The sequence below is a fragment of the Vipera berus genome (assembly GCF_964194415.1).
Source record: "Vipera berus genome assembly, chromosome: 3".
Classification (NCBI taxonomy): domain Eukaryota; kingdom Metazoa; phylum Chordata; class Lepidosauria; order Squamata; family Viperidae; genus Vipera; species Vipera berus.
In genome coordinates this window covers 165,747,557-165,760,889 of record NC_138204.1, presented here as the reverse complement: position 1 = coordinate 165,760,889, position 13,333 = coordinate 165,747,557, and the positions used below count along the sequence as shown (strand labels likewise).

Here is a 13,333-nt window from a genome sequence, read left to right as displayed (position 1 = left end):
TGTTTATCTTTTTTGTATCTTTGTAGATACTGACTAATACCATCATGATACTGAATGATACTATCAAGTATTGAACCAGAGCAAGTGTTCATATAACAAAGCAGACAAAATGGCATTCACACAAAAAATTACTCTTGAGGCTTATAAGCAAAATAATGATTAAAGTCATATCACATTATTAAAAATATTAAAAAACAAAATAAATAACAACAAAAGTAAAAACATAAAAGAATAAAATGTAAAAGAACAAGATACTATCATTTAGTCTCATTCAACCAACATTTAGTTTCATTCAACCACTTTGTAGGCTTGCCATGGGATCCCCAGGGTTGATGGAAGAATCATGTTTTCAAGGCTTTCCAAAGGAATGATGTTCCAGATGATGGGGCTACAGCAGAAAAGGTGCTGCTCCTGGGTCCTGCTAGATCGAACTTCATAGAAAGGACCCAAAGCATACCTCTTCTGCTGGACCTGATGGGACGAATCAATGTCACTAGGAAAGAGACATTTCCTCAAATAACCTTGCACCATGCCATGTAGAGCTTTAAAGGTCAAAACCTGCATCTTGAATTGCGCCTGGAAGCAAACTGGCAACCAACGTAGCTCACAGAACAGAGGTGTAACATGCAATTAGTGCAGGTTCGAGTCCCACCAGGCTCAAGGTTGACTCAGCCTTCCATCCTTCCGAGGTAGGTAAAATGAGGACCCAGATTGCTGGGGGCAATAAGCTGACTTTGTAATAATGCCGCTTGGGGGCCCCCGAAAGCCCTAATAAGCAGGCATATACATAGAATGAAGGCTATTGCTAAGCGCATTGGTTTGTGCTTAAATTGTAAGCCGCCCTGAGTCTTCGGAAAAGGGCGGGATATAAATGGGATTAAAATAAAAATAAAATAAATGTACCATCTTAGAAGCACATATAACTGCACCAAATGAAACTTTCAGATGTTCTTCAAGGCAGGCCCAGAGTGCTTTACAGTATCGATTCTGTAGGTGACCAGGGCATGAGAGAGAGTGATTATTATTATTAATTTTACTAGTCTAAGGATACCATATTTACTGAATAGGAAGAAAGTTGCATCCCCCTTATCCTACTTGTGAACTAATAGGAATTTTCATTAACAAGCACAAATTCTATGTGAATGGGTAGAGCTTGGTTCCTTCTTTCCTTTCTTCTGTAATCTCAAAGAGAAGTGCCTGGCCAATATATAAGCTCAGCTTTCTATAGAGGCTGCTCATGCTATTCTGCAAGCAGGAGATATTATTGGGGTCCTTTGGAAACCTCCTTAAAAATCCCAAAGGTGCTTTTTTTAGGAGGCAACTGGGCTTTGTTGTGTTTCTTTTGAAGACATTTCGCTTCACATCCAAGAAGAGTCTTCAGCTCTGACTATATGGTGGGTAGTGAAAAGATTTGTATTGCTTTCAGACAGCAAATGAACGTCTGTCTGCAAGCAATATAAATCCTTCCACTCCCCACCATCTAGTCAGAGCTGAAAAAGCTTCTTGGATGAGAAGTGAAATGCCTTCAAAAGAAACGCAAGGAAGTCCAGTTGCCTCCTGAAAAACAGCACCTTTGGGACAACCATACCTGATGACTGAGAACCTCTATAGACACCTCCTTAAAAATGGAACATCCTTAAAAATATAGCCCCCTATAGGATCATGAAATGGGAAAACTGAGCCCCCTATTGGCTGGGTGTTTCTCTTAGAAGCTGCAACAAAACCCAGAAAGGGTAAGTTGGGTACTGCTGGGTCTTGGAGTTGGCTGAGGAACAAGCTGAGTCCTGCAAGTCCCAGGGTGGCTGAGTGGTTGTGGAGGGCACTGCAGTGACTATAACATTGAAATCAGGTCATATGAAACATTTGCGGACTCTGATATAACTTTAAATGGTTACTAAGTGACTGATCATAATTTGATTGGTCACCTAGTAACCATATACATTGTGACTGAAACATGAAATATAGATTCATTCATTTTGTCCCTACTGAGTAGCTTGGGGCAAAAGAGTAAAGAGGATTGAGATTGATGAACAAATGCTTTACTGAAGACCATAATGGTTCAATTTCTGCCCACACCCCCTACAAATTTTGAAATGGACCCAGACTTCTGTGAGATTGAAATTCAACCAGAAATAAATAGATTTTATCCTTCTCTAGTCTAGGAGTACTCCATACAGTATAAAATCATTTAGTCCTCTTGACGTATTTTAGGATATTTTTGTTTGTTTGCTTATTGGTTTATTTATTGAAATGAAATAAACCAACTAGCAAACAAACAAATATTCAATGAAAATTATGGGAACTGATTGGTTGTGATCTTTCATTTTAGCTTAACTTGGAATTTATACATGAGCATTTCATGATCTGTGCCACAGTCAATCCCTGGCCATGTCCTCACTAAACTCCAAAATTTTAGCCAATAGTACAATCAATTTTATTTCCATGCAATGTATCTGGTGATATTTAAGTATACTGAACTCATTTTGGGTGTTTGAAGATTGTTTTAAAAATGAAGGAACTGTTGGATTGTCAGTAACTGATAAGTCGGTTTTCTTTTTATCCAAGCTTGGATAATTGCCATTAAAAGGTTTTCCACAAAGTCTAATCGATATTTGGTCACTGATTGTGTAGTAGCCCACTTCTGTTCTTACTATACATTTTCTAACTATGAAACATTATTTCTTCTGTTTTTTATGTCTTAAATAGTTAACAATGTGATCTTTTGACTAAATTCCATCTCAGTTTGCTGATGCCTAGGACATAAATGTTTAGTTGATTCATTTCTTTTTTCACTATGTTGAACTTTCCCATGTACATTATTCTTATGTTCCATGTTCAGAGTATAATTCTATCTTTGCAGCTTCAGATTTTCTTTTCCTGAATGACAATGTGAGCAACTAAATGTCCCAAGGGCTTTAATCTAACCACATCATAAACACTATTAGTATTCTGAAATATGCTCAGCTCTTCCTCAGTAGCATGTGGAGCACCATCTAACCTGAGGGGTCCATTATCTGTCGCTATATTGTCAATCATTTTGTATTTTCTATGCATGTGATTTTCTTGACAAAATACAAGAATGGTGCCTTCTCTTGCACAGTATAAAATGATCCCTTTGCCATTGTAACTACTTCCATCTCCAGCATCTTCCTATATTGCTGCTGCCTTATGCCAGCTGCTTTAGCTGGGCAGCTTGGATAACCTTCAACCCTTTATTGGACCTTTTGGGATTGTACACTCTTTGCATAGACATCGATTTTTTTTTGTTCATCCCTTCCAGAAATGTCCCACCCACTCTGGCCACCATGATTAGGGAATACAGCAGGATTTGAAGGATATATGGAGTGTAGCAGTATAGAAAGTAAATAAATAAGAGAACAACCATGTGTTTTGACAGTCTGCCTAAGAAGCTTGCAAGTAACTGCTCAGTAACTAACAATATTAATATCCAGATTATGTTTTTAGGAATGGATATACATCATCTCCCACAGAAATATTTATCACTTCTATATAGTCTCCCGTGTGAGATCTAGTAAATCATGATGGCACAGTTGAATAAGCATGCAATGGGTTATATTTCATAGATCTTATCAATATCCTGTATCTTCAATGTTGAATTTTTTCTATCAACTCCATGTTGTTTAATAGGCTTATCTGTATGTTTTATTGCAGAAACAGTTGAATCAAAGTTGTTGCGGATGGAAACAGTTTTATCCTCATAGAAACTTGCTGTTATATTTGTGTGTGTGTGTGTGTGTGTGTGTGTGTGCATACTCTTCATAAACAAAAGATCTGAAAGAAGGATTTATCTGCACCCTTACCCCTAGAGGAAATAAAAATTGGAAGTGGGGTTGCATAGTCATTATTTCATCTTTTTTAATGTCAAGTAATCCTTGACTTACAACAGTTCATTTAGCGATCGTTCAAAGTTACAATGGCACTGAAAAAAATGACTTCAGACCATTTCCCACACTTACAACCATTACAGCATCCTCACAGTCATGTGATCAAAATTCAGACACTTGGCAATTGACTTATATTTATGATGGTTGCAGCGTCGGGGGATCATGTGATTACCATTTGCGACCTTCTGACAAGCAAAGTCAATGGGGAAGTTAGATTCACTTAACAGTGGTTTTACTAACTTAATAACTGCAGTTATTCATTTAACAACTGTGGCAAGAAAGGTCATAAAATAGGGCAAAACATACTTAACAACTCTTTAGCTTAGCAACAGAAATTTTGGGCTCAATTGTGGTTGTAAGTCGAGGACTTAAAATTGGAAAGGGGCAACAATTAAAACTGGAAAACTCATTGGTTGAATCTCAGGATTGCTTATCTACAAAATTTACGAATACTTTAAAAGTACAATACCCTTGTAAAATGTTAGTGTAGAATACCTAAAAAGAATATGAGTCCTTTATGCATAACATCAATGTACAACGGATGCTACATATGATATTTTACAGATCCATGTTTTTGTTTACAAAATAAATAATTCTCAGACATTTTAGGATTTTTGTGCAGATTGGTTGGAAAATATTTGCAGTATTGAAGATAGTAATCAGATTTAAGCAAAACAATAAAGTGAGAACAAGTTGGCATGTATAATGCTCTGTGAGAATAACTTATGGAAGTGGAAGAAGTGCCACAGCCAATGTTAAGAGAAAACTTGAGTTCAAAGCAGGAATGTAATTTGAGAAAGCAACTCGGAGGTGACTTTCCCTAGTTCTTTTTAGGATAAAGCAGGGATGGGAGGCTCATTTCAAGATTCTGCTAGTGTAACCCTATGATAAAAGTAATTTTAGTATTCATGACTTTGGTATTCAATTCTGGTCTACCTCGCAGGGCTGACAGTATGCTTTCTATTTGGTATTAGTTAAGTGATTATTGTTCATTAGCAATTTTTGTTTTAACTTTGTATTTCCTTAGCATTTTGAAATATATGACACTAGCACATCCTGGAAATAGCATAAATAATTAAACATCATTTATAAAAAGCTGTATTTTATTTTATATTGTTTAGGAAAAGATTTAAAACACTTGATTCATGTAAAATTTTGTTTACTATACAACAGCTTTTGCCCAGCTGTACTACAATTATTTACATTTCCAAGTATAAAGGCACACATCCAACCAGCATTTCAAAGCAGTATTTTATTTCATTTTATTAAAGCCGGTTAGTCAATATGTTTTTTTTTTATCTTTTTTTTGCAAAAATGTACTTTTTAAATGTATTGTTCTTCCTCTGAGACTTAATGAAGCTAACAGCAGAAAGTTTTGTATTACAAAATTTTCCGCTGCACAGCCTGATTTTATTTTACTTAAGATGTTTTGGAGGGCTTTAGCTGCTTTGTTATAATTACATCATTACAGTGATGCCGTGTGGTTATAATAATTTGTTGGTTGTTTCTGAGATTTTTTTGATGTATAGTAATTTTACTTACAGCAGCAGCCAAAAAAGCTAACATATGAAGAACGACTGCAGGACTTGGGTTTGGCTAGTCTAAAGAAAAAAAGAAATAGGGAAGACATGATAGCAGTATTCCAGCATTTGAGGGGCTGCCACAAAGAAGAGGGGGTCACCAAAGCACCAGAGGATAGGACAAGAAACAATGTTGGAAATTGATCAAAGAGAGAAGCAACCTGTTATTAAGGAGAAACTTCCTGACAGTGAGGACAATTAACCAGTGAAATAGCTTGCCCCCAGAAGTAGTGGGCACTCCATCACTGGAGATTTTTAAAAAGAGGCTAGACAGTCACTTGTCTGAGATGGTATAGGTTCTCCTGCTTGAGCAGGGGGCTGGACTAGAAGGCCTCCAAGGTTCTATTCTATTCTATTCTATTCTATTCTATTCTATTCTATTCTATTCTATTCTATTCTATTCTATTCTATTCTATTCTATTCTATTCTATTCTATTCTATTCTATTCTATTCTATTCTATTCTAAGCTTGTATTGGTTAAACAACTTAAGAAAACCAAAAGATCCAGTAATGCAAGAAGAAAATCAGGAGTCAATTACAATGTAACAGTGTAAGAACTGTAACAGCCATTGTGTAGGACAGACAGGCAGAAGACTACCAAAGGCAACCCATAAACACCAACTAGCATTCAGAAGACATGATGCAAATTTCTTAATCTCATAACATATGGATAGATTAATTATAATTTCAACTGAGAAATTTTGAGCATCCTAGTCCAAGCCAAATCCCCAAATTCTTGGGAATTCCTGGAAGTTTGGCATTCAGTCAAGTCTGCCCTCAACAGACACATAGAAACAAACCATATTTGCACACCATTCAAAAGAGTGAACAAAAGCTAAGCAACAAAGAAAGGACCAGAACACATCCCTTCCAGCAGCCAACACCCATATAAGCAGGAATTAAGTCCAGAAAAGCAATCAAGTAGTGGATGATAGTCTAGTCAAGAAAGTACCAAGGAGAATATCCTCACCCAAACTGACAGGGCAAGCTACTGTATACAAGCAGAGAGCAAAGCCCACACTTACACTGAAGACGTTACCTAGTTTGGTAATGAAATGTCTGCAAAGAAACCATCTCAAAGATCAGCAAAGATTCCATGAAGAAAAGTATCCTCTCCCATCACCAATATAAACAGCCAACTAATTATTTCATATTGATTATGCTTCAGTTATCTACTGCTTTGGATTTTGTAATTTCTGGTTTTCTTAGATACCTCCAAAGCAGAAACTATTTTCTAAGTGATGTAATTGAATTATATTCAGATTTTCATAGAACGGAGGGACAGAACAATGAATTAAATAAACTCCATAGCAGTCCATCTTAATTTAAATACAGTTTTGCAGTGATAGCTTATAATGGTGATCAAATATTGCAAAAGTTGTACTCTATTAATGAAGACAGATACAACCTCTAAAATATTTATTGCAAATGACCACTTGGTACAGTGTTATTATTTTGCATATTAAGTCTGCTCTGTTTTGTAGCTTGCTTTTACAAACAGATGTTTGGTTTGAAAATTACCATATCCCTAACAGTAATAAAATTGTAATATATCCTGGGTACTTTCCTAAGCTTTGCTTTTTAATTTCTAATTTATGAAGGCTATGGATCATTGTCACATTAATTCCTTATAACTGCCAAATTGATCTCACTCAGTAATTTTGTACACTTGCATACAGTCTTTGGTCAAATTTCTAAAGTCTCTTTCATAACTATCTTCTTTCAGGAAGCAGCTGCTTCAGAAAAACAGATAAAAGGAGAGTTAGGAGTAGAAAAGAAATGGATTGCCAATATAATGGTTCAGGCTCAGTGGTGGGATTCAGCCGGTTTGTACCACTTTGGCAGAACCGGTAGCTAATTTTTTGTTGCCCAACCCCAGAATAGACTATCAGAAGCGGCATCCACACAGAGAACCAGTTGTTCAGATATTTGAATCCCACCACTGTTTGGACACTACCATTGGTTGCTTAATTACTGATGGTATGTTCCTCTAAAAGATTACCATTGAGGGATATGACCCTTAATAACAACAACAAAAGGTGTGTTCACCCCTTTTCCAGGCGCAAAAGCTTAATAAATCCCACACGTGCATCCAAACACAATGTGGCATCCAACTAGCCAAGCCACAGTCTCATGTAGTAGAAAATCTTTATCTTGTTAGTCACCCAGTACTATCTTCTAGGTTTTGGATTGTTCCAACTACAAAGAATGGAATCAACAGTGGAAGTACTGGTAGTCCTTTATTTTCTTCAACATTTAATGCACACTTTGTTAGCATTCTGTATATAATATAAAATAATTTGTACTTATTTCATATTTTCCTTCTAATTAAAAAGGTCAAGTTGAGTTAGGCAATCCAGTAAGAAAGAACAGAATAGTTGGAATTACAATCTAATTACTTAATAATAGAGTTCAGATGTGAAAAAACTAATTAAAAAGCATAGGATGAAAGAAATTAATAAAGTTCCAGCAATAGGGTATTAGTTTCATATTGAAGAACCCAGGATGCGAGCAACAGCAAATGAAAACCAAAAGAAGTAGGGTGCCATAAATTGAAAGTGATATTGGAAACACAATGATTAGCCAGATCAAGAGGCATGATTTTTGCAGCTAAGTAATATATACAGGTGATTATAAAAATGCTATAGACCGTAAGGAAAATGATCTTGATGAAGATATGCAACTAGGGCAACAAAACATTTGTTAAGTCAATATCACCACTGTCACACCTGCAACACTCTGCTGTTATAGCCAATCTCAATAAAAGTAGTTTTTGCAATTCTTTGAAATTATTTCGTACGCTTTTTTTACCAAGTGGGCTGACAAATGCTGAATACAGACAAAGTGGGAAGCTGCTTCTTTCTGGCTGTTTGTGGGACAAGCTGCTGTATGTTACTTCTAACTAGGATTTTAGATTTGTTCTCCAGTATAATAAACCATGAGTTTAAACTTTTGTATGTTTCTCTCCTTCTTGACACTTCTATTTATATCTGAAAACTAAGGATTTTAAAACTACCTCTGGAATGGAAACTATATGGAGCATGGTTAAGTGAAGGCACCGGGCTAGAAACCAGGAATATATCAGTTCTAGTTCCACCTCAGGCATGAAAGCTGACTGGGCGACAACTTTGGGCCAGTCATTCTCTCTCAGCCTATGACGTCAAGCTTGGGCAACAATTCTTGTTGCAACAATAGACCAAGATTTGATTTATCCAAAAAACCAAAAAAAAAAAAAACAACCACCAAATGCTGCACTAGTGGGAAAATGCTATGAAGAAAAATAAAAGTGTAGATTGACCTTTTCCAATCAGTTGGTTACTATGTTGATCGCCAGATTAGCTGGCATAGTATGGTTAAAGTATGTACTACTACTTTTTCTGCTGCTTGCCATGTTTCAGGGAGTAGTCCTTCAATTTGTGTAACCTTCCAACTTGGTAATGACCAGACTGCTGATCTAACTTCATTTTCTAGTACTAGAAGCCCTCACGGGTAAGGAATATCTTCTAAAATATTTTGAATGGTAAGATCTCTGCTGTATATTCCTTCCATCTTCATTTGATCTCCTTTGATTTGATAACTATCTGTCCATTGATATCCTTTAGAAAACAGCTCTCTGAAGTTGTTTTTTGAGGAACTTGTTAAATTCTAGTCTTCGTTCCATAATTTATCTGGTTCCCTGTCAGTGAAGTTCAGGACTTGAAAGCAATTCCTGATGTTCTCCTTAAAAATGGTGGATATAAGTTTAAGTTCATATCATGGAAACCGATTGGATTTCTTATTATTATTATTCTTGTTGTTGTTCAGTTTAAATTGGAACTTATACATGAGAAGTTTGTGATCTGTTCCATAATCAGCACCTGGCCAAGAGCTTCATGGTATAATTGAACTCCCTCAACTCCTTTTAGTAATAATAGAGACAATTTGACGTCCAATGTATGGAGGCATAGTTTTGGTTATTTGAAGATAGTGTTAGCTATGAAAAAATAATTGGAGTGGCAGAAATTTGTAAGTTATCTCTGTTTCATTTCAGTTTCCTAAGCCATACAGTTCAGCTACATTTTCCTCTCTCATGGTTCCAACTTTGGCATTCCAGTCTCCAGTCACAAGCAGCATATTTTGCTTCCAAGTTCTGTCAATTTCAAATTTAACTTTATCCTCTTTGTCTGCATCTGTAGTTGGAGCTGAAACATGACCACAAAATCTAACTGATATTATTATTCGATGATTGCATTGTAGCTAAATACTGTTCTTACTATACCTTTTTAACAATAAAAGCAACACTACTTCATCTTTTTTTTATGTCCTGAATTATAAATACTCTGATCTTCTGACTGAAAGGGTCCTGGTCCATGTCAATTCACTGATGCCTAAGATTTCCATTTTTTAGTCATTTCATTTCAACTTCCACTGTGTTGAGCTTTCCTGTGTTCATGCTTCATACATTCTGTATTCTTACTGTAATTCCATCTTTGCATTTTTATGTTTTCCTTTCCTATATGATAACAGTAGCAACAAGACATCCCAAAGGCTTTAATCTAGCTATGTCATAAACAGTATTAGTATTTCAAAATGGCAACCGCTATAGCATTTAGACCGCCTCATAGTGCTTTACAGCACTCTGGGCAGTTTACAATGTCAGCATATTTTCCCCAACAATCTGGCTCCTCATTTTACTGACCTTGGAAGGATGGAAGGCTGAGTCAACCTTGAGCCCCATTAGGATCGAATGCCAGGCTGTGGGCAGAGTTAGCCTGCAATATTGCACTCTAACCACCGTGCCACCATCATTACCGGGCAACCATTTTTTAAAAGTTTTGCTTCCTGAAAAACTTTTGGTGATTATGATAGACTACTTCAAACTGAACACAAATATAATTTCAGAATAACTTACTGCATATGCTTCAACAACTGTTTCATGTTTTTGTATGTTTTTTTCAATGTGTGCAACATAGCCAATGGGTACTGGAGGGTGTACATTGCCATTGTGTAAAAACAGAAGATGAAACCTTTTGCTTTCATACTGATCCCTTCTTCACAAATTCAGTCCAATTCAGTAGGTTCAATTATTATTCCATATTCCTTACACCTAGATCAGGGGTAGGCAACCTTGGCTGTTTTATGACTCGTGGACTTCAACTCCCAGAATTCCTGAGCCAGCATAACTCAGCTTGGAAACCTCTCCCTTTCCCCTCAGCATGGCTGGCTCAGGAATTCTGGGAGTTGAAGTCCACGAGTCATAAAACAGCCAAGGTTGCCTACCCCTGGCCTAGATCATAGCATCAAAATATTGTGTTACTAGGTATATTAGTTTAGTCAAGTCTGCTTAAGACTAGTAATCCAAAATAAATATGCCTAAGATATTGCAGTATTCATATTCCTACACTTTTAGATTTTGAACCTTAAATTAATATTCATATAATTTTTAATATGGAAGAATAATTCTGCACATATCCAAATTCTGATGTAATAAGAAACAGCATTGCAGAAAAAATGTCTTATGTATTCTATATATAATTTAAATTATGTATTCTGTAGAACATGTCATTGAGTACATATTTAGCTCATCTGGCCATTTGATTCTGATACAGTACTATGCATTTATTTATGTAAACTATTTGAAAAATTATCTGTGCATGCAGTACACTTGATTAATTACTATTCATTCAACAACCTTTCAAAGATACAACAGGACTGGTTCTTCAAGTTACAGCTGTGGCATCATCCTCACAGTCATTGATTGTGATTTGGGTTTGGTAGCCAGCTCACAAACTACAACGGAAGCAGGGTTCTGCAGTCATATGATCACCACTTGTAACCTTCACTCTCAATTTTTGGCATATGGTGATCACATGATGTCATCTTTAATGACTGCATGTGATTCACTTCCACCAGAACTACCAGAACTATTGTTGTAAGTTGGCACAATTACATGACATCACACTTTATCACTGTATCTCTTAAAAATGGAACCTGACATCCCAATTATTCTAGTTAACTGAGGGCTACATGTATAAGACACAGCTTGTATTATAATATGTCTTATATGGATTATATTGATCCATACAATGATAACAAGAGTAAATTGTGTTGTTTCTTATGGATTCTACAACTTTTTAAAAAAGAAATTATTGTTTTATTTCTTCTAATAAACAGATATAGGAAATCAGGAGAAATATTTAACTTTCCCAGCTATGAATGGCATCTCAAAACTAGGAAGAAACTTACTTCTAGTTGGTGGTTTAAGAAAATAATGTATTTGCTTGTTTCCCAGAGTAAACTTTATTCTACCTTGTTTTGAAATTACAGAATCTAATACAATATCAGCCTACAATATATAATTATAGTATATTATAATTTGTATGATAGTAAGGTTACAGAAAACATTTTCAGTTTTTTAAATCAGTCATTTCAAGTTGAAATATGTTTTTCCGATCATTGCTGGAATGATCATCCTTAAAATGCTTCAAATCCAAACCATTTTGCACATTTCCATAGAACAACAACAATTGCATGGCAGCAAAAAAAGGAAGAAATTGGGAATGGAAAGAGATCTAAATTCCAACCAATTACTTATTGTCTTTCATTTATTTTCTGCAGGATCTTTCATGTTGGTGAACACTACTGAAAGAATTGGCCAAAAAGCCCATCTTTTGCTACCACAACTAAAGGAAAATGACACACATTGCATCGATTTCAATTTTTTTGTTTCCAGCAAGAGTGGTTCCAGTCCTGGAATTTTGAATGTTTATGTGAAGGTTAATAATGGTGAGCTTGGAAGTCCAGTTTGGAATGTCTCGGATGCTCCTATTGGCATTTGGAATAGAGTGGAATTAGCAGTCAGCACGTTTTGGCCAAACTTTTACCAGGTATTGCTTTTTGGTTCTTTCACCTATGAAACATTCTTCCTCTGTTTTCAGTGTTTAGTCAATTTATATCGTGACTAATGCCCTTATTGGAGCTATATAAAATATTGTATAAAATTATTTACAAAGTAAATAAGTACCTTCTTTAAAAGGATGAAGGATGGTATTCTTCGGGTGCCCAATAAAATATATTCTTTATTTTACAAAATACTATTTTCTCTATTTGAAAAATAATTTTATTTTGTTTTCAGATTTTCTTTTTCTGAAGACAATATAGGCAGATAACTCCCACTAATGCTTATTGAATAGAGCCAGGAATCTTAAAAGCAGTGTATGTCACACTTCTGTAGATGTTGTGGTGTATTATATCTCTATATTTAGAAGTGTCTACTGAAATGCTTCTTAGTATGCATGGCCTTGTGAACATAGTTATTGTTTCCTTTCAAGATATGTCTTGTAGCTATTAATTATTTCTCTAAACCATGTCTTATATGAAACAATATCGCTCTAACCTTCATGTTAATTTATGTGCATTTAATTCTAAGTTTTTTAGCTAGGTAGTTATTTAATCTCTTCTTAATGATTTGTTTACAGACTGTCCATCAGTAAGTGGTCCACCAGTAAGTTCTCCATAAGAGATTTCTTCTAGATGCACACTAAAAGTGCATCACTATAAAAATGGCTTGAATAAATGTACATCTGCTGTTTTGCTAATTTGCTAGATATGGATAGAATTTGATATTACGTGAATTTAATATAAACCTGATACATGTAATTTAAATGTATCTCAGCATAATAGAGAAGTCTGTTTACCTATTTATTCTTATGTCCAGATGCTGGTTAATAATGGATAACCTCAAGACATCTCTTCTATTTCTTATTTTTTAAAATTCTTTGATCCATCTTTGTTTAGTTGGTATAACTTTTGTTTCTTCTGCTTTACAAGTGATAGTTGGCATTTTCATCACTTTTACATAGAATGGGT

At 35.4% G+C, this 13,333-nt stretch overlaps 1 protein-coding gene across 4 annotated transcripts in view; it reads left to right on the top strand.

Moving 5' to 3' along the window:
• The window catches only part of PTPRM (protein tyrosine phosphatase receptor type M), a 488,729-nt gene that overhangs the window by 159,730 nt on the left and 315,666 nt on the right, over nt 1-13,333 (top strand). For all 4 annotated transcript variants that reach the window (XM_081323493.1, XM_081323492.1, XM_081323491.1 and 1 more), the window contains exon 3: nt 12,083-12,351. In XM_081323493.1, coding sequence (XP_081179619.1) covers nt 12,083-12,351 — 269 coding nt within the window. The remainder of the gene's footprint in view (nt 1-12,082; nt 12,352-13,333) is intronic.